We start from the raw sequence: 23,035 nt of genomic DNA on the forward strand, positions 1-23,035 counted from the left end.
TGCTTCAAGCCATTCCCACATTTGAGTCACTACAAGGAGTTCCTGGGAGGCTAGCATCTCAGACGTGAAGCAGGCATTCCAATTATGGCTTTGGTGTACTGAGAAAACCTTTTACCTTGATGGTATCCAAGCAATGTAGGGATAAGTGCATTAGTGTAGCAGAGGGTTATATAGAGAACTAAGGGGAGTTTTTAACTCTTATAACTGTGTTCTGTTACGAATAGAGTGGATAGAGCTTAGGCTGAAAAACACTCCAGCATCCCATTAATACACATTAACTGCTTTGCATTTACCGCTTTACTGAGCCTAATACAAGCATATTTTTTTTTATAATTTCATTAAAATGTGAGTATCATTAGGATTCTGCTTGGCTCTAATGAAGCTATTAAAGTAGTCCCTCATAAAAGAGCAGCAGGTGAAATATCAGACGGTGTTGGTCAGAGCACGCCTGAAGCCACATGAGTGATTATGTCTGAGTGTTTGGTGAAGGGAGCAAATGTTAACCATGCGCTGGAGTGTGTGAGGCTGGGCCGTGTGACGCATGAAGCAATGATGACTCATTCTGTGTCTGCGCGAGGACGGTCCTGTTCTGCCACCACAATAGTCACCCTCATAGGACCGGGTCACTCTACTGCAGCCAGAGCCAAAAAGAGAGCAATCCACCGAGACAAACACATGATTCATTCTCAGCCAAACAGAATTAAGGTGCTGTCTTAGAGTTTTACAGGTCTGACGGTTGGACAGCATGTATAAATAAATCTGACCTTCATGCAACACAGTTACACATAGTATGTGTTCGGTGTCCACAAAAAAATTGCAGACTATTTTCTGACCATAAATCCTTCCATAAGAACGTCTTTATCGTTTATTAAGTGTGGTTTAGCGACCCATATACGGCGATATATACTAATAACTCCAATCTGATTTAGTGTTTTTTCCAAACTAAAGTGTTTATCACTAGCTTAGATTTTTGCTGGAGGAAACTTTTCACCTAAAAATGCTAATGCTGTAAATAATGAATGATAATGAATGAGGACTTTTACTTCTTCTTGGTGCTTACGCTCATTCATTATTAACAATGTTGGCATTTGTGGCTCAAACACTTCTGTACAGCTTATGCAGCAATGGCAAAATGTCAGCGTTTAATTTCCCAAGACAAAACCTCCCTTGCTTAAATTCTTGTAGTGTTGCCAAAATCAATTTCCAAACCATTTATCCTTGTGAAATGATTCGCGCTAATATACAGTATACAGCTACGTGAAAATTCCTCACTGTACGGCGTCGCCAATTTTGTGTTTTATGTGGCTTTTTAATAGAAAGAATACATAAAAAAAAATGATTGAACAGAATTATGAATATTTTTAAACAGAAGTCATAAAATAAATAGTTTAATTCTGAGACAACCCATTGCTGCACTTGTTGTACCTTATTATCCATATCGAATATCTTCACAAGATATTATAAGTGCCTGGTTTATTGATAGTTTTGTCCGATCAACTTCAATAAATTGATGTACAGTTCTGTGCAAAAGTCTTGAGACGTCCCACATTTCTTTACATTGAATTAAAATAAGTGATGTGGATTAAAGGAAAGAAAAATCTGAACAAATGTTGTTTTTGCGACAGACTGCACAAAAATTGAATTTAAAAGATAAATGAAAGGATGGATGGATGGATGGATAGATAGATAGATAGATAGATAGATAGATAGATAGATAGATAGATACTGTATTGACCCTAGTTTTATAAAAAGTTTTATACTTTTTAAACTCTTTGGCTTTTTTGAGCTTTGAATGCATTCTGGATTGAACATTTACAGATTTTAATACATGTGCATAAATCAGATTGAAGTTGTACGGAAAGTGGCATAAATACCACATTTGTAAAATAACACTTTTTAAAACCATTGTATGTTCTTTAGCTTGTTAGTGCTTTCACCTTTCTTGCGCGCGCATGACTTCATGCGTTGGCGCTGCTGGTCAATATAAGCTTTAATATACTACAATACAGTGACATCTGCACAGTTACTATTTATTGTTGTATTGAGATATAAAGAATAGCTCTTGAGTGGCAGCTTTGACCTTTTCTTGGTTCTTCCTCTGTCCTTTTCCTTTCGTACCCACCTTATTCAGCTTTTATTTCGTCCCTTTCTCGGCAATCATTCATTCCTGGTGTTTGTGTTGCCAGGATGCCATGGTGGTGATTCTGAAAAGCCTGTTCCCGGCCTGCCTGTTCAATATTATCGGCTTCGGTTCGACGTTTAAACCGGTGTTTGCCAGCAGTCAGAGCTGCGATGAGGTACAGTACTGATGATGAGCTACAACTCAAACAAACAAACAAACAAACAACAAACAAACAACAAACAAACACCACGATCTGATTTGGTGTTTTAATAGTGTTCAGCAGTACAGTAGCTTTTATTTTGTGTGGAGAAAAGCCTAAAAATGCTATTGCTGTAAATGAAGAATGATTGCGCAAAAGGGCTTTTGCAATTTTTCTTCTTCTTGGTGCTTATGTTCATTCATTATTAATAATCTTGGCATTTGTGGCTCAAACACTTCTGTACAGCTTATGCAGCAAATGGCAAAATGTCAGATTCCCAAGACAAAACGTTTCTTGATTAAATTCCTGTAGTGTTGCCAAAATCAATTTTCAAACCATTTATCCTTGTAATATGATTCACGCTATAGTCTTCAGGCTATAATGCAATGCCACTGTCTGTATCTGTATCTTCTGTATAATCTGTTTAGTGCTCCAAATATCCTTATCCATAAAATATCTATATACAGTATGTGTCTCCAGATATACATTCTGTACAAAATGGGGGAAAATTTCAAGAGATAGAAATGACGGAAGGTTAATCATGGTGTGTATATTCCGGATTTGACAGTTCCTCGGCCTCAGCTACATCTTTCAAAGTCTCAATTTGTCTCAACGTTTGTAGTGCCAGCCCCAACCCTGGATAAAGTGGGAGGGCTGTGTCTGGAAAGGCATCTGGCCTAAAACCTGTGCCAAGTTGTTGTGCGGATCGGATGGTTTGCTGCAGCGACCCCTTGACGGGAGCAGCTGAAAGACCAACAACAAGTGTTAGAAATAACTTCCCATCATAATTTAAATAGGCACATGGTGGTGCTGTGGTTCACACCTCCAGTGTGCATGGAGGTTCTATGTTCTCCTCATGTTTGGTGGGTTTCCTCCAGGTACTCCGTTTTTTTCCCACAGTCCAAAGACATACAGATTAGGTTAGTGACTCACTGGGAAAAGGGTTGCTTCTTTGCATCTCAAACTTAAACCATCTTAAAGCAGGTCTTGGCCCATCTTAAACCTTTACCTCCATCCTGCAGTGCAACAACACCATGACTATGACTACGGCAGCTACTGTATACCTGTACATTCAGGCTTAACGTTCACTCAAATCAACTTAAAATCAATGCATTAGTATTAAATGAGCAAGCCAGATATTTTTAATACATATCACTGCATCACAGGAAAGCTTAGGCACTGCGTGTGACTATATAAAGAAGATCCGGGCTGACATGGGCGGCACCAACATCCTGGCCCCGCTGAACTGGATCCTGAGGCAGCCGGTGCAGCGCGGTCATCCTCGCCTGCTCTTCCTCCTCACCGACGGAGCCATCAATAACACGGGGAAGGTCATCGAGCTGGTCCGCAGTCACGCCAGATTCATCAGGTACGAGAAAACAAGACTGTAGACTACAGATAGCTGGTTATTGGACCCTGAAGTTACCTTCACCCCAGCAATAAGTCCATGTTATACAGTACTTTGTTAAATATTGTAATAACACATTTGTAAACCTGTTTTTATTATTATTATTATTATTATTATTATTATTATTATTATTATTATTCTCCAACCAAGTGTATGTTGTTACAATAGAAACAGCGAACACTTAGAATAAATACATTTAAATACAGTAAACCTGTTATATACTGTACTTATAGAAAACCCATCAGAAACAGAATTGAGAATTGAGCAAAGCTGTGATTTGATATTTATCAATGGGTTTTCTTTTGAATGAAAAGAGACCGAGCTTATTACTGAAAACACTTGCCATTTTTTCTTTCTTTCCTTCTTTCTTTCTTTTTTTTTGATAAAAAACAAGTGAACATAATGCAAGTGTGTAATCAAATCAAACCTGGCTGGTGTACGTGCAAAATGGCATGCGACTGTAATCCAGTTCAGATTGAACGAAACAGGATGTTGCTGGTCAAGAGCTGGCTTGCATACATACACAAAATCTATATGCAGTATATATATATATACTGTATATATACATTTAGTTTTAGTCGATTAGATGGATCTACCCTTAAGCAATATTCTGGCTTGACACAGAGGGAACAAACAAGTCAGACTCTTTGACTTCTAAAGAATGAACCCCATGCTGTGATTTCATTAGACACACACAGTCTGCCCAGTTCTCCACGGCATAAGGGATTGTCCTTGCTTTGCATCAGCAAACCCTGCATAATGAGCAAGCTCCAACGCCAATGAATCTCGGAGATGTCCCTGACAACACTAAAGGGCAAGCTGAGTTGTGTTTTTCCTTTATCTGATATGCATGAGCATCCCAAAATACATTAAGAAGCCTGATTCACACTCTGTAACTATTAGAAATAAACACAATATTTCTTTATAATAATAATAATAATAATAATAATAATAATAATTCCTATTATTACACTGCTCAGTTAAAAAAGAAAAACGTTCAAGGAACACTCGAGGACTTCATTGACCAGCTTTCGCTTTGCCAGTTCCTGTGTCCCACCGAAAATTCTGCAAATATATATATATATTTGCAAAATTTTCGGTGGGGTCTTTATCTGCCGGGCACCCATTTGAAATGTCCTGTGGTGTATTAAAGCTTAGGCGTGGATGTGTGGTGTTGGTGGTAGTGTCAATAAGGGATCTGATTTGAAAAAAAAAAAACTTACTGTCCATAATTTCTATTATGAGATGATGTTTGCTGTAATTTGTATTACATGAAAAGCAACTTGTTACTCCAAGAAAACGTAATACAGGTTATATCACAAAACAAGATCAGATATGTCATTTCATATTTACTCCAAATGACAGGGGTTTTTTTTTCATAATGACATGATATTTTCTTGTAAGTTAAAATAACTAGATGGTTTTCTCATAATTACCAGATGTTTTCTGGTAATAATAGAATGTTTTCTTGTAGCAGCAAAATGCTATCCTAAAAATAATTAATTGTGTTTTTTTTTACAGTGAAAAGATACTGCCTTGTAACTATCAGATTTTTTTTTTCATAAATGCGATTCTTGTAGTTATGATGTTTTCTTGCTACAATGCAATGTTGTCTCATGATGATAAGGTGTTTATTTGCAAGAATGAGACACTTTCCTTGTAACAACAAGATACTTTTTCTCAAAACAATGAGATTTTTTTTTTTTTTTGCTCTAAAGCTTTACTCATAACAAAACATGTCTTAGCAGTGCTGAGATGTTTGCGTAACAATTAACTGTTTTTATTGCTCATGATCTCTTTTTATGGTGAGATATTTTCTTTAAATATCTAAATGAGACATTTCCTCTTTTGAGGTCCATGCCACGAAATAACAAGATGCTGTAAAGATTTTCTTTTTTCTTTCATGAAAAGAAAAAATCCCATCTATCTGAGTAGATATCACCTAGCAGATCTGACACGTGACTGATTACTTTGCAGGTGCTACACGTTCGGGATCGGTCAAGGAGCCTGCAGGCGGCTTATCCAGAGCCTCGCGACTGTTTCTGGAGGCGCTGCTGAGTTCCTGGGAGAAGGAGAAAGACTGCAGCCTAAGGTTTCTTTTTTTCTTTTCTTTTTTTTTTCTTCTTTTCACGCTGACATGTTTATCCTGCTCTGAATGTCACTGCCTTGCAATTAAAGCAGGGATATAAATTGTGGAGCGCTTGCTAGAGAACTAGCAATTAACAATTCATTCAGCTAAGTTAAAACAGCAGGACAAGAAGTGCCTTCATTTTCGAAAGCATAGGAATTTACCATTCAGATCATTTCCAGTCAGAATTGAACTCATCCGTGTTTGTCTATGTGTTTTGTAGATGATTAAATGCCTAAAGAAATCCATGGCTCCAGTCCTGAGTGACATCTCTATCGAATGGCTGTATCCTGAGACGAAGGAGGTGCTCCTGTCTCCAGTTGGAACAACGTACCTATTTCCTGGTGACCGGCTGATCGGATACAGCGTGGTGTGTGACACAACACGCTACCACTCTAATCCCAAGACTGTGAGTAGTTTAGCAGATGTCTTTGAGACTGAGATGTTCCCTAACGCACCTCCTCTAAAAGCTCCATTACTCCAGACTGAAAAAAACGATCAAGCATTTCCCACATTGTTTATTCATGATGACATTCTTGATATTTAAAGACATAACAGTTAAATAAGGCGGTTAGCGGTTATCCGCTAATGGCAAACCTAGCCCTTCCTGAAAGATAAAGATTGCTAGGTCGAACTTTTTTGGTTTGTTGCTAAAAGCTAATTAAGCCCTTCGTAAGAGCTAAAGATCAATAGGTTTTGCTTTTAGTGGTTAATGGCTGAGCTTGGCCTTCTGTTGAGCTAAAGAGGGCTAGGTTAACCATTAGAAGATAGCTGCAACCAACTTGTCTAGCCTTATTTACTGCAGCTGTAAAAAATGGTGCCCAGAGATGGCAGAGTTGGCAGAACTGAGTGGAGCTGAGCATCGAGCCAGGAGGGTCTTTTTGTATATAAGGTCACAAAAGGGGTGAGCATTTATGCAACTGGTTTAAACTCCAGCCATACAAAAAAGGAAAAAGGACAAACAGTGTAGTTTTGGTACAGTATTTCCCCGTTGAGTCTGGTTCCTTTGAAGGTTTCTTTCCATTGCCATCTCAGGGGGTTTTCTTTGCCACCACCGCCCTCGGCTTGCTCATCCGGGACAATCTGATCATTTTGATTCATACTCATTTCATACTCATTTCTCTAATTTCCTTTTGATTTTGTATAGCTGCTTAGCGACAATGACCATTGTTAAAAACGCTATGTACATAAAAATAAAATCAATTCAATTCCAATATACTTTTTATATTATTATTATTATTATTATTATTTTATATATCATATACAGTATTTACAGTATATACTTAATAAAGTTAAAGTTTAAAGTCATAAAGTTGGAAATGTGAAAAAGTTATAAAGTCATTAAGTTAGAGAGCATAATGCAAGCAGTAACATCCTTATGAAAAAAAGATGAGTCAGAAGAAAACAACAAGCCTCCCGTCCAAAAACTGGAGTAAGCACAGCTATGTGACTCCAGAGATTAGCACCTTTGGGAGGACTCACATTCGCAGCTCATTAGTAGCACTCCCTTAACTGGGACTTAAAAGTTCTGCTTGAAGGAAACTTTCTTTTTTTAACTATCCCTGAGTTTAGCATTTTATCCCTTCACCATTAACTACTCGCCACATTTTATTTAAAATACCAGTTTTAATTTATTGTGCCTCATTAGTGATGAGCAAAACAAAAACAAAATGTCATCTCTCTCTTTCTCTCTCTTTCTCTGCAGGACAAGCGACGGCGCTACAGCATGATGCGCTCCAATGAGTCGGCCAGCTCCGTCTTCTACCACAGTCAGGAGGAGGAATCAGGGAAGAGCGGCTCAGATGGGCACGGTCCAGTCCCAGACATATCCGGCACAGGAATGTTTGATGCATATCAGAGCAGCATGTCTGAAAGCAGCCCCGGCATGGTGGAACAGGATGGAATTGGTAATAATCCAGAACTGGAAAGACCTTTGTCCTAGTGAATGTTGCTACCACCACGGATGGTGTTCACAATCCACAGATGGATTATGGAATTATTGAATTCTTGCAAAAGACAGAACCCATCTCCGGAGGTGGCAGTCTATAACAGTAAAGAGTCTATAGCTGGAAAGAGCTTTGTAAGAAATATACATTTGAGAGCTATTTCTTGTATATTCAAAATTCAATTTGGTTCCATTTTTTTTTTCTGACAGTAAAGTTCTGCAAATTAGCTGGTGGTTCTCTGAAGCTAGAAGCTATTAGAGGCACGGTTCAAATTAGTTATTAAAAACTTGTTCAGTGAACCAAGAGAGTGATCCTTACTTATTCTGTTTGCCCTTCTCATTGGCATAGTGATTGTTTAATTATGGAAATTCCCCTTACAGGGACCAACATGAGCTCCCCTCTGAGAAGACGTGCATACAGCACTAATCAGATCGAAGACCCTAATCCTCTGAAGAAGGCCTACACTTCCAGTGACCCGAGCTCAGTGGTGGGGAAAAATCCTCTGAGGAGAGCCAAGGTCCAGGAGCTCATCAGCCAGACGAGTCCCGATAATGGGACCCAGTGGAAGATGAACTATGAGGTTAGTAAGAATGTGAAACATACAGTACCGACGTGAGATGGGTTAGCCTTTAAGGTTGTTTAAGGGCCTTATATTAACTTTCTTACATTTTGTAGCGGTTTAATTTGAAACTTTTAGGGAATTATTAGAAGCCATAAATTTCAAAGGTCATAAAGGTGAAGGTCAAACTTCCACTGGGAAATTGCTAAAGTGGTTAATGTGGTTCAGCTGACAACAATCATGTTACTAGATATATCCTGTGGTCGTGGCAAAGATGCTACTCGATTTCAGTATAGGGTCAAATTATTGGCCTGCAGATTGCTGAAGCAACTAAAATTGGGTAAAGACTTGTAAAGCGTGTGATTAAATCCTGGAAGGATAGTGCTGAACCACTATCTTTGAGGACGAAATGTGGTCGTAAAATCTTTTTTTATGATCATGATCGGAGATCACTTAAACATTTGGTGAAATCAAATCATAAACAACAACAGTAGAACTCATTTCTATATTTATTAGGCGGCAGTAAGAGTATTTCTACACGCACAATGCAAAAAGAATTGAAGGGACTGGGACTAATCAGCTGTGTAGCCTTATCAGCGAGGCCAGGTAAGGAAGGAAGGAATGGACTGTGGAGCATTGAAAAAAAGAACATGTTTCGTCTGATGAGTCCAGATTTACAGGATAAGTAGCGAGGTGGGTGAAGCAAGCACATTATGCCTAATGCCTACAGAACCAGTGTTACTTCTGTTACTCAGGTCAATGTCCAGCATCACAGTGCCCCAAAAAAATGAGGCCAGATGACCTGAATATACTGAATGACTAAGTTTTTTTTCCATCAATGTTTTTTCTTCTTACTCTTTTTTATGAAATGGACATATACAGTACCAAGATGACGATGCCAGGATTCATTCGGCTCAAATTGTAAACGAGTAGTTCAGGGAGCATGAGACATCATTTTCACACATGGATTGGCCACCACAGAGTCCAGACTTTAACCCCAGTGAGAGGCTTTGAGAGTCTTACTGGAGAAGGCTTTACACCACAGTCCAAAATTTTGGTGGGAAACTAATGCAACTCTGGATTGAAAAAAAAAATGACATTGCATAAGGTTATTGAAACGATGCCAAGGCGAATGCGTGCCCTAATCAAAACAAAAGCCGTCCAACAAATTAGGAGAGTGTGTGATTTTTTGGCCGGGCAGTGTAGTTCATATACTGAAGTGAAAGGTTTTCACATTAATGTACAAAAATAAAATATAATCTGCGAGTGTATAAGTATTTATTGTATTGATACAGTATGTGTCTGATTTTTATATACAGTACTGTGCAAAAGCCTTAGATACATGCAAACAAAGATGCCTTCAGAAATTAAGTAACTAAAAAAATCCACTAGTTTAAGCAATTAATCATGTTAAACTAAACATAGTTAATATTACATTTAACAGCCCTTTACTGTTTACAAATGCATCAGTGGTCCTACACTAAGTACACTTCACACAGTTTTGTATGAGCATTTTGAAAAATCTACCATTTCCAATTCCTCAGGTCCCTGGTTATAATACCTGTTTCTGTTTTTGCACTCGATAGACTTCATTATGATTTCTGTCTCAAAAGTGGGGTATTATGTAATATGTTTCTTGCTTTTCTGCTATACGAACATTTTCCTGTTGGAAAAGAGTTTATTAGAGGACACTCAGTACTGTCTAAGAGTCTGGCGTCACTCTGTTCATCATATCAAATTAAATCACATTGTGTAATAAATTACAGAAATGCAAATTTTACAGCAAAGCGCCTAAACATACAATTTAAAATGTAATCGTTCATGTAAGAACCTCAGCAGCGTCCTCATTTCCCCTCTCGTCTGTTCCAAACACTCAGCATTCAGCATCACCAGTGTACTAATCACCGGCCTGATCATCCGTCATCATCTGCAACAAGAAACATTCGTCTGAAACTGCTCAGGTACAGGGACTGAACTCAAAATGAGAGACAAAAAACTGGCCAAAAATGAGAGGCAAAAGATACGAAATCCGTTCAGGGTGGCTCAACAATTTCGTACATAAACAAACAGCACCTTAATGACCACAAATCAAGTACAAGACAAACTTTCCAACATAGGACATTAATCTTCATCAGTGGGATGATGATCTCAGGATGATAAACTCCCTTTAGTGATTCTTAAAAATGTTTTTGTGACTAAGCTATGCTTGTGCTATGGATCTTTCCAGGTCATTTGGACGGTTTACCAAAAGGAATGTCACTGCTACATTACGCTACACTACACTACACTTGGCGGCTTAGTGGTTACCAATCCTCCGTGACCAGACCCTACACATGATAAGCAGCATAGATAATAGATGGATGGAAAGACTAACACACATTCAGTAATGTAAGAAATGATTTCTAATGTTTGATGTTTTTCCCAACAGCTAAAGGCTTTTATTGGTGTCTTCAAATATAAATGCAATTTCAGGGTTTTATTTCTCACTGATGTCAAAATGTCCTTGGGTAATCTCCACTGTGCCATCTGTTGCACCAAGCATCTGGCATGATGATAAAGACTAAAGAATCCTGAGGATTCCTCCACTTTTTATTTAATCTCATTTCCCAACTCAAATCCAGACTCAGGACAATTCATTCTTATTTCTGTCACATCAACACACAAATACAGTTTGACCCATTTGGTAAAGCAGAGCATCCCCAGGACAATTAGGTCAAGACAGGAATTAAAATTTTAGAAAAGTAATTCGCGTCTCAGACAGACTGGCATCCAGGTAGACACTGGTAATGACTTCCTGTGGTGCATGGCCACATTCCCGGTAATACAAAATCTCCTTTGGTTCAGTTGACATGTAAAAAAAGAGAGAGAGAGAGAGAGAGAGGTTTATTGGCTGTCATGGCAAGATGTGTCAGTGCTGCAATTGCCGTGGCAGTGAAAAGATAATGAGGTGACAAAAATATGCCCGACCCAAAAGAGGAACTTGCAATGCAATAAAGAATACAAAGCAAGGATGTGATTTTCCTCCTCCTCCACCTCCTCGTCCTCTCTCTCTCCATCCTAACAAGGACGATCTCATGCACCAACCTCAAAGACTTCTTGATAAAAATTTATAGTGGGTGAGAGAATATTACATCACTCACAAGTATCTTTTATTAACCCGGATCTTTGTTGCAGCCATGCTTTCCCAGTGACCACTTTTCAGAACAGAGACGTGAAAAATGAAACACAGATATAATCTACCTGATTTATTCATACTGCATACCGTAATGAGATAATATTCAACACAACAGGTCACAGGTTGTTAATACCTCACTATTAGCGTAATTAATGGTTATTCATATATCACTCTGTCGCTGTTACTGTGTCTGCTTCATTATTTCTTGGTGTATTATACAGTATGTTCTGTATTATAAAAGGATCTGATAAGAACGATTTGTGCTAAAGAGGAAGTGGAGTTTTATTATAAAAGGAACATCGATATGCATATTCAATTAGCACTAAGAGACGTGGACAGGAAGAAGAAATGAGCAAGACGCTGAGAAATGTTAAATACTGTTAATATTGAAAATTCTAAGAACATGTGAAAAATTATTTTCATGATCAAAAAGAACTCATTTTTAATTTTTTTTGTTTTTAAATAAGGAACAACAATAAAAAAAATGGTTTTGTGTCATTGCTTCATATAGTGTAATTTTTTCACATTATATTTTTTTCACTTTCACTAATACAAGGAATTTCTGAAAAATGCAAAATCTCTTAGGCTGAGTAACTAAACGCTTTCTGAATCCTGCGTTTAACAAATAGGTTGTGTTCAACTATACAGTAGTCTCGGCCTCGTGCACTCTGCTGTTCTGATATCTTTTTCTGTCCAGAATGGTAAAATGGTTCACTGTACTTTTAAAATTTAATCAAAGCAAGCTAAATAATCATTAGTTTAGGGCAGCACTATGGCCCAATTTAAAATATGAACAATTCCATGTTTTTTTTTTAAAAAACTTTTTAAATGTAAATACGTAATTAAACCTAAATTTTAAATATTTAAAATTAAATGTAAATTTTTTTCTATATTTTTTATGAATGATGTTTCAGACTCACCTACAATACCCTTATGGCTCACTGGGGGCTACGAGCCACACCTTGGAAAACACTGGTTTAAGGAATGGAAGGAACAACTTTATAAAAACTAAATAATCTCCCTCGTTTGCTAACAAGTTGCAGGAAAAAGTCTGTACTAGCCTAACAGGAGTTTAACGTTGGATGAGCATTGTACTATATACATTTTTATGATAATTTTATGTAATAAAAAAAAATATTTTGTAAATATTCCAGTGAGGTTAATCTAAGCATGTCTTACAGTAATACAGTTATGTTCAGATGCATCACGTCTGATTTTTTCCTCCTCAACATTGTGTTATGGGCATTTGATATTCCATCGTGATGTTATCATTTCCTTGTCATTATTCGGATGTTGATGGTCCAAATCGTCTGTTTGCATATCCTGTTTGGCATGACAATTTTCCACTGGGAAAACGTTTTCTGACTGCTTCCATCCGCAGTGCGAACTGAACTTTCTGAAATATTCCAACTCGCAGACTCCCTGCCTTAGGCCAGAGCAAATCATCACACAAAATGCTATAACTGTTTTTGTATGCTTTTCACATGCAGCCCCAGCTGGCCAGCCTGAGTGCCACTGTGTCCAAAGGGCACGGACGCCCGCTGCATGACGAACCCCGAGGGGACGCTGAACCAGAAGAAAGCCAGGTGAACCCCGATGTGCAGGCAGCCACCCGTGGCCTGAACAAGGAGCACGGCTCCAAATCCTCCAGCGACAGCCCTTCCCTGGGCAGCACAGGAGAAGCCGGTCAGTCTATTCATAATGAAACGGATCAATAGCATTAGAATGAATGTGCTGAATGATGCGGTTATGCCTGGGGTTTGAGTGGCTCAGTGCGGTCTTGTAACACAGCATGAGTTTAAAATAAAGCCTGATTGGAATGATTGCTGTTTGTTCCCTTAACTGGTAGTGAAAGAAACAGAGTTATGAGAATGCAAAGGTGGAACTACATAATAAACCAAAATATGCTATTTAGAGATGACTTTTCACGATGGTTATTTATTTAATTAAATTTTTTTTACCAAAGCAAATCCTGGAAAAATGTGGTGCACGCCTTTGGTGATCAAACCAGGCCTTTTTTTCATTAATGGCCGGAGTTTCAAATGTCAATCAGACAATGCAATCATGGCTCTGGCGTACTGAATTTTCTTTTCTTGATGGTATTCAAGCATTAGTGAAACCCAGGGATCATGGCTCTGCATTAGTGTATCAGGGGATTATATAGAGAAAAAAGGGAGTTTTTAGTCTCGTAATCTGTTTTTCCGAACAATCAAAAGTCGCCGTTTGGACTTGAACAGCCCTCATGACTCAGTAACAGATACACATAAGTCTCTAATTATAAGCTTTTAAATGGACTCGTGTACGATGTTCAGATGTTTACTTGCTGTCTGTTTGCTTTGCAGATGGCTACGCTCATCAGCTCTGTGAAGCGGAAACACCGCAAGACCCGAGTGCTCCAGACTTCAAGCCTGTGAACAAAACTAAAGGAGACTGCAAGGCAGTCGTCACGGGACTGCTGTGTGGAAAACCCATGAAATGGGAGGTAAGCTTCGACATCGAACCCTACCTTAAGGGGCGAGAGCGAGAGGAAAAGGTTCACGAGGATCTCTGGAACGAAACCTTCCATCATCTCGCTGCAAGGTCAATTATTCAGGACTTCGAGCAGATGGCTGGAAAGGAGTGTGAGATCGAGCATGGTATGTAACGTGATGACGCACTTTCCTGAATCAAGTGTAGAGGTTTGGTATCTTAAAGCTGCGAAAAATTGGGCGAGGAGTCATTTGTCGCTCTTATTTCTATCAGGTTCTGGTAGGCGATATCAGGTGTACGCCATGCAGACCAGCAAAGCTTGCAACATTCTGAGCAAATACACAGCCTTCGTGCCCGTTGATCTAGACAGCAACGAATATTTACCCATTTCTATTGAGTACCTTTACTCTGGTGAGTCAAATCTCTATCGCATCCAATTTGTTGTTAATTTGCTGTAAAATATTTTTAAATCAATTGTCTTTTTCCAATTTTTTATTAGAAAAATTTCATTTCCTGTAGCTTCGAATGAACATTTAACTGGGATAAATATGCAAGAAACGTTCAGGTCAAACTGGGACTTGGGATGAAATTTCTTGTGAATAAAGGCATAAAAGGAATTGACATTTAAGGAAGACTTCAAGCACAGTGTACAGACATAAGTCTCTCAGTCGCAGTAAAACATTTAAATAATAAAAATGTTTTAAAGAAGGCCATATGTTCAAAGGGAATAATGATCCAGGCTGCAGATGCCTGATCCTTGAAAATTGATGAATACCTTTTTTTGTCTGATTTTCACCCTAATTTGGTCATGTCCAATTCCCACTTATCATTAGTGGGCTCCTACATTAAGGCTACTGTTAACAGTCAGGGAGGGCTGAAGATTATCATGTGTTCCGGCAACCGACCTCATCTTTTTGAACTGTTTGCGAAAAGCAATTTACCACTGCGCCACTTGGGGGCCTAATTTATGGAGAACTTGTCGACAACTTGCTGAACAGATGCATCTGATTGTGTAAAGCTGCTTTGTGACAATGACAATGGTTCGCCATACAAAAAGCGCCATACAAATAAAGTTAAATCAAATAAAATTTTGAAAAATTTAATCTGTCTGTGGGAACTGTAATCACGACATCATTCACCAACACCACTCGCACATTACAGGAACACGGCTGGGAGTTATTCCCACAAGACTTTTCCACATGTTTGGTCTATTAAAGGAGTTCCTGGGAGGCCAGGACATAAATCAGACAGACAGTCTGATCATGGCTTGGATTTACTGTAAAAACGTCCGACAGTATCTTGATGGTATCCAAGCACTAGTGAAACACTGATATACGTGCATTAGTGTAGCAGGAGATACTGTATGGAGAAATAAAGGGAGTTTCTTTTTTCTGTTATTCTACACAATTAAAAGTCCTGGTTTGACTTGAACAGCCCCTTGTATATTAGTACGGTTAATAAAAGCAAGAAAAGCTGTTAAAGTGACTATATTTAATGAGCATATCTAATAAGCTAGCACAACATTAACAAATAGAAACAATTTGTTTTAGTTCCTCCAGTCACTTTATGAACATGTGTATTAAGGACAATTTAATCAACAGACAATGAATGCCTTTAATTTGCAAAATCTTATTTGCAAGAAGGTCAGCTGTGTTCAAAATCTTTAAGTTTGCCGGCCGGAGGACTATTTTGATTGGGTTTGGAAAATCTCCTGATTTCTGTGCTCAAGATTGGCAAGTAATGCTAATTAGTGGCTGCTTGCAGCAGTCCTTGTTTATTCCCCATAGAGAAGCGGAAGGGAAGACTGCAGGCTGATCTGACTTTTAAAACATCATTGAAAAAGTTGTTCTGAAGTAGAAAGCATGCAGGAATTATTATCTTTAAAATGCAAACACTCCCAATTATCCTGAATCGTCAATGCTAATATCTGTCCATGGGTATTCTCAGGGGAGGAGCGGAAGGGCAGCTCGCATTCGAGTCAGCGTTCAGGAAGCAGGAAGAGCCGGGGTTATTCGGCCAGTTTGGGTCACTCGCACTCCGGCTGCCTGGCTGAGGGAGAAGAGCAAATAACGCCAACGTGTGAGATCATCTTCAAAAGTCACAACATCCCTTCCGGCCACTGTTGAAACTATTCACTTAAAATGACATAGTATAAATGATATATTGCATTATAGTTACTGAGCTTAATGGGGGAAAAATATAGACCTTCATCTTTATTTTTTTATTTATATTAATAATAATAATAATAATAATAATAATAATAATAATAAAATCTAATTTCATCTCATCTAATGTGCGATCTTTATACCCAGTTGAGGACAAAGCCTCCCCTTGCAGTACTCCCTCATCAGCTGGATGGGAACGATTCAGCTTTACAGAAGGTACAGTATGGTTTCCAGGCACCACAGCAGTAATAATCCTGAAAGCACTGTTACTGTAAGTGTATGCACGCACGCACACACACACTCCACAGGAAGTAGTGCTGCTGTTTAAACTGTCCTTTCTGGTGCTAACCTTGAGGAACAAGCACAGCTGACCTGTCGCCCCTGCTCTGTCTCTTTCAGCCTCTCAGAGGAGCCCGACGGTGACCTCGGACCATATGCAGAGATCAGTGGAAAGCCTCTTCTCAGCCAGGTGGGTCTGAGAGACAAAGATAAAGAAAGACCATGTTCTGCGTCATGGATTGATGCAAAGATCGAGAACCACACGGTGCGGGAGAGAGATATTGGAATTGAATGACAGTTTTTTTGGTGCATTTCATTCTGCTTAAAAATGTCACTTAATTTTCAAGAGAGAATAAAGGAAAGTGGAAAAAAAAAAGTCCCATTCCACTCGACTCGGCTAATCTCAGCTCTATGTGACTAGATTTAAGATATCTCTATTTGCCAAGTTTTTTATTTTCACAGTGAAGCAAATCCAAGATGCTTTCCATTTGTTGCACAAAAAGTACGCCACCTCTGAGTGTTCACATCATATTCATTTTTTTTTTTTTTACTGACTCACATACACAGTTTGGTAAAAGAATTGACTGGCTTCGAAAAAAAGTTCATTTTCTTGTATTGCTAAATTATGTGCACCATTAAATACAGTATAACAAAAAATAAATTAGAAAATAAATTGCTAATTGTTTTTTTAGTTCATTCTTGTTTCACTAAATTGAATGCATGATTAAGCAAAACAAGTAAACCAATTAGAAAAATAAAATCTAATTTATTTTTGTTACTAAATTGTGCAAAGTCAATTGTTTTTGACTTTGTTTAACTCAATTATTTGCATGAGTTAAATAAATAATTGAATTAGATAAAATTATCAGAATGTTTTTATAGTTCATTTGTTATGTTAATAAATTGTGTTTGTCATTAACTGAATCAGTGAATAAGTTACTTAAAATTATCAGAAAATTTTTCCAGTATGTTATTTTACTAAATTGTTTGCATAATTTACGTACTAAAGTCAATTAATGAATAAGAAAAAAAATCTAACGTCTTTCAGTTTGTTTGATCATTTTACTAAATTGTGCACATGAATAAATGCAACTTGAATTAAAATAAAAAATTTCGAATTTAAATTTTATTAAAGTGAATTAAATTACAAAAAACAATTTTTCCTTATTTTTTTTACTTATTGTTTGTCAGATGTTTTGTCTGCTTATTTCACTAAACTATGCGAATGAATTAGTTAAAATGATTGAACAAATTAAATAAAGTTATCTGATTGTTTGTTGGATCATTTTAGTAAATGATGCATACAGTTAAAAAAAAATTAGCAAAATATTTAGAAAAAAATTATATGATGTGACCATTATAGGTGCTGTAGAAAAGCATTTACTCAGTTGCCAGATATTTGCAAGTTTAATTCACAACAATGTCACAGTTATGCATGGGAGTCTAAAAGCATAATTCACACACACAGACACACACAGTTTCTTTCTTTATTTTTCATTTCCTTTCTGTTTTGGACAAATCATAACTATGTTTAGATCTTGTGCTCTGTGCCGTATCTCAGCCCTGCTGTGGCGTAAAGCTACATTACATCCTGGAGTCATTTAAAGTATGTTCGCATTGTCATTTTGACAGACGCTCTTATCTAAAGTGACATACAAAAGTGCTTTCCGTCACTGATGGGTCGTTACACTAGGTTACTAGGTTACTAACTAAGTACCAGTCAAACATTGTTGGGAGGTTTATTTATTTATTTATTTATTTATTTATTGGTGAGAAATTCACCCAAATATTGAATAAACAGAGATACAGTAGGTTTTTAGTCATCATTTAAAGATTGTCAGTTACATTGTGTTAAGGTGACTCAAATTTGGTAAGTAAGAAAAAACTTATTTTTACATTAACATCAAAAGTTATTTTACAGTTGGTTTAAAATCACTGAAATCTGTTTCATGTCATCCAATCATGGTCCTGCCAAAAAGAACTAGTTACACACGTGAGACACCCATAACTTTATGTTCAGATATATACAGTATTATGAACGTGTTGATTTTATTATATTCAATGTAAGCTGGAAAATATGTTTACAATGTTTTTGCTATATTATATTTTATTTGTTTATGCATTTTTTGAGAACCTACAGTATTAGAGCCAGTGATTTATTTATTTATTTATTTATTTTGCTTCTTTGGTCTGTAATTCTGCCCTGGCCGTGAGCAGAATGTCTATTCCTCAAAGATATTATCTGAAATTCAGTAGTTCAGCCACTTGTGTGCAATATATATTTTGCTACTGGATTCTTAAGGCTCATGCTGAAGGTAATCTACAAGTTTGCTGTTTACTGAATGAGAACCAGTTTGAAGAAAAATGATTCCAGAAACTCATGTTGTGAAAAATGAGGTTTGCCTTTGGTGGCATTTTATTAGATGTTTTTCCTTCTGTTCTCTCAGATTGAGTCTCACCAGAACACGGCTCCTGACTAAAGCGGCTCGGGGCTTCATGTGCCGCGCACAGAGCAAAGCTGATTCAGTGGGAGACAGTGATAATGACAACAAGGACTACATCCCTTTGGTTCGTATTGTTTTATTCTGTGAAATTGTAGTCTCGCTTGTGTTAATAGCTCAACAAAACAAAAGAAAATAATTATAGTTTAAAATGGAATAAAATATAAAAAAAGAACTTCAGTTAAAGCTGGATTAAACATAGTGCTAAATAACCAAAGCACTCAATTTATACCATACATGTCCAGAGGATTTCACTACCTACTGTATGGTGAAGCACACAAATATATATTTCTTTTGGACGTGGTAAGATCCAAATGCAAACGGTTTGGTGATCAGGCATTTGCGGTAGCGGCTCCCAAACTATGGAATTAGTGAACACTTAAAATTCGATGTGTTTCCGATCTGCCATCTTTTATATCCAAATTAAAAACGCATTTATTTACACTAGATTTAAATGTATAAAAGTTAGGTATGGTTTTTATTTATTTATAATAACATTCTCTCAAAGTTCAGTTTTTATTTCTTAATATTCTGTTTTTATCCTATGTTAATCTATATTCTTAATACTCAGTTTCACGCTTTCTGTTTTATTGTTTTTACATATCTATTTTTTAATCTTCTTAATTTCTTAAATTTACATGTTTAATTTATTTTAACAGCTTGTGTTGATTTTATTTTTAACGTTTTTCTTATTGTTTGTCTGTTTTATTTATTCTGTAAAGCACTTTGGTTAACTTGTAGTTGCTAATAAGTGCTACTGTATATAACTGAGTTATATATTAATTGATATATAGAAATAGACTATAGCGATCAGTTAGTCCCTAATGAGCGAGCCGAGGGTGAGAGTAGCAATGAAAAACTCCCTGAGATGACAGTAGGAAGAAACCTTGGGGGGAACCAGACTCGACAGGGAACCCATTCTCACTTGGGTGATATCACAACGAAACAAAAGCGTCATCAAGTTGTTTAAATATACTGCATAATTATTTTCTACTAAAGTTAGCTAGCATTACAATTTGTTTATAAATTTGCTGAATAAATGAAACTTGTTGAATAAATAAACAGCAAATACTTCACTGTTGATTTAAGATGTTTATTTTGAGTCCCATTGGACGAATGTAAACACTGCTAATTTGCTACAACTGTGTACCAGAAATTTAGCTGTTAAATAAATAAATAAATAAATAATCTTTATCTTCACCTGAGAATAAACACTATTTTACACTATTAGCATCAACTAATTAGCAAACATGTTTTCCTTAGAAGCAGGAAGTATTGCTCAATGCTACAGTAGGTGGAATTTGTCTTGAGATTTTTGTAGATTCTGGGTCTTGGATGACTGGATGGTTCAAGCCACACAACAATAAGCTAAGAGTAAAGGCTGCTTATGAAATCCTGTAAGAACAGACTTGTCTAGGATCTAGGCAACGACAGCAACAACGCTCAGGTAAACATGAAGTAGGCTGCGGTGTAGAGGAGTTAAATTAGCTCTTGAACATGAGCTTTATGAAAACAAAGCACCAAGAAAAAAACAACAACTCTACTGCTTCAAGGAAATCTGAGGAAGAATTTTATTTGGGATAAAGCAAAATATACTGTATTATAAAATGTTCATACAAAATATTCTGTACTGCACTATGGTAGTCATAAAATATATACAATATATACAAATATATATATATACAAAACAATATACAACTTGATAAACAGAACTATTTGGTTTCTCAGTAATATTCATCAATTGAAATCCATTTAAAATCCCCCCACAAATTTTTTTCTTGCAATTTTCAATTAAACTTTTCTTTTTAATCAATATATACATTTTTTTTTTACACGTGAACAGTTTCACAGCAAAATTAGGTAACTCTGTCTTATTTATTGCTTAATAACGCAAGTAATATCACGACCTGAAAAGGTGCTGAGCATGTTTCCTTTAAACCACAAGGGAGCTAAAAAAGACATCATTTATTCATACAGTACCTTACCTTTATAACATGGTGTTTGTTTGTTTCACAGAATATATTATGAGTGCTAAGCAACAAACTGTACACCTGTCCCTGTCATTCATTACGCTAAAGTGACTGCAATAGTAGTAACGGAGTGTAAACATTCTTTTCTTGGCTTCAACGTTCTCCAAAAACAGTTTAAACACATTTAAACTACTCACGGTAGCCACTGTGTAATACAGGATGTATTGTTTTGCTTAAAACCTGGAAGTTTAAGTCTAGTTTTACAAAAAAAGCTTATATTACAGTTTTTAAATTAGATGTCTTTATTACAGACAATCTTGTGTGTTAGAGAATAATAATTTGCATAATCATTTAAGTAAAAATCAAAAAATGCCATTTATATTAAGTATGTGATTTACATAATAACATACAGTACTAAGGCTGGTGACATTTTCAATGCTGTAATTTTCTTGAAATAATAATATGCAATATTGCTTGTAATAAATAGTAAGAAGTATTTCCATAAAATAGATTTTTTCTAATAATAATAATAATAATAATAAGCACGCTCTTACCAATTATATGCTGTTCTTTTTAAATTCAGATGTTTTTTTAATAATAGAGTGATGATTTTCATAAAGCATATCTTGTGATAATGTGACACTAACAAATGTTTTTAATAATAATGAGATATTACATGATAAAATCTAATTATTTTTTATTTAAATAAGATATTAATAACAATCCTCTCATTATCACATGATGCGTTTTCCACTTTTTTGCATTCCTTGCAAAAAAAAAGGGTAATACTTCTATTTAGTAATATCTCTAACTTTAAAAATGCCTTTGTTCCATATGCAAACGGTAGCACAACCTTAGGAAACAGGAGAAATCAATTGAATAAGCAAAAGAAACATATATAGATATATGGATATTTCATTTTAGAGTTTATTTCTAGAAAACTTTTTCTTTCTTGTCGGATTGACAGGATTCTATTTTTCGTGTCTTACTTGTCTACCACTGAAATGTTTTTGCAGATGACATTGTGCTTTGTAGTGAGAGCAAGAAACAGGTGGAGGAAAATCTAGAGAGGCGGAGGTACGCTCTGGAAAGCAGAGGAAGGAAGCTTAGCTGTAGCAGGACAGAATACATGTGTGTCACTGAGAGGAACCTACAGTAAGTGGAACGGTGAGACTACAGAGAGCAGAGGTGAAGAGGGTGCAGGACTTTAAGTACTTAGGGTTAACGGTCCAGAGAAACGGAGAGGGTGGAAAGGAGGTGAAGGATAGGGTTAGGGAAGGGCAGATGATTCGCTGTGGCGACCCCTGAAAGGTAACAGCCGAAAGACAAAGAAGAAGCCTTGTCTATCACTGAAAAGTTTTGGATGTAAAATTTCAAGGAATTTGTACAAAGCTGGCTCACACCAAGTGCTTGATGGCGTAGGTTCTCATAGGGGGCGACTGTCAAGTCCAAAGTTAAATGTCAATTGGTCTCTCGTCCTTTCAGGCTGAAAGGATGTTGACAACCAGACGGCACTTAGCTGCTTAATGATGCTTAGAAAAAGAAAAAACTATAAAGGATGTGTTTTGAGAAATGTGGCCATTACAGATTGTTCTTTTTTTCCTCTTCTCTTGATTTTTGACAGCTGTAAATTTTCTTTTAGCTTATTTTTTATTGGAGTCAAACTTATTAACTTTGTTGCATCCTTAGGCAATATGGTTAATAAGCTTAAACTACACAAGGAGCAAAACCAAAACCACAATAATAACATATTATAATTACAAAATTAAACACATGCACGCACCCACACACACACACACACACACACAAACCAAAGCAAAGGCCCAAGCCGCAAGAAAAATCAAATCACAACAGCACACATAACACAAAAACAAAAATACATAAACAAAAACACAACAGCAAAAGCAAAAACAAAACCACAAAATCAAAGACAAAACACAATAGCAAAAACAATACCAAAGCAGCAAAAACAAAACAGCATGGAATAAAAACAAAATCTAAGCAGAGGAAAAAATACAATAGCAGCAGCAAAAACAAAAGAGACAACAAAGCAAAACCACAATAAAAATATCAATAATAAGGAGACAATGGAAAAAAGCAAAAACATTGAATCA

General features: G+C 36.7%; 1 protein-coding gene across 2 annotated transcripts in view; it reads left to right on the forward strand.

Annotated features, from left to right (window-relative positions):
* Positions 1-23,035, forward strand: part of vwa5b1 (von Willebrand factor A domain containing 5B1) — a 38,265-nt gene that overhangs the window by 12,787 nt on the left and 2,443 nt on the right. The window contains exons 9-21 of one of the 2 annotated variants that reach the window (XM_053482813.1): positions 2,187-2,297; positions 3,488-3,690; positions 5,707-5,821; positions 6,081-6,266; positions 7,563-7,764; positions 8,184-8,383; positions 13,028-13,223; positions 13,880-14,173; positions 14,280-14,417; positions 15,954-16,085; positions 16,319-16,387; positions 16,571-16,640; positions 18,898-19,018. In XM_053482813.1, the coding sequence (XP_053338788.1) occupies positions 2,187-2,297; positions 3,488-3,690; positions 5,707-5,821; positions 6,081-6,266; positions 7,563-7,764; positions 8,184-8,383; positions 13,028-13,223; positions 13,880-14,173; positions 14,280-14,417; positions 15,954-16,085; positions 16,319-16,387; positions 16,571-16,640; positions 18,898-19,018 (2,037 nt within the window). The remainder of the gene's footprint in view (positions 1-2,186; positions 2,298-3,487; positions 3,691-5,706; positions 5,822-6,080; positions 6,267-7,562; positions 7,765-8,183; positions 8,384-13,027; positions 13,224-13,879; positions 14,174-14,279; positions 14,418-15,953; positions 16,086-16,318; positions 16,388-16,570; positions 16,641-18,897; positions 19,019-23,035) is intronic. The other variant, XM_053482814.1, reaches the window with a different exon arrangement.

This window comes from Clarias gariepinus, chromosome 22 (genome assembly GCF_024256425.1).
Source record: "Clarias gariepinus isolate MV-2021 ecotype Netherlands chromosome 22, CGAR_prim_01v2, whole genome shotgun sequence".
Lineage (NCBI taxonomy): Eukaryota > Metazoa > Chordata > Actinopteri > Siluriformes > Clariidae > Clarias > Clarias gariepinus.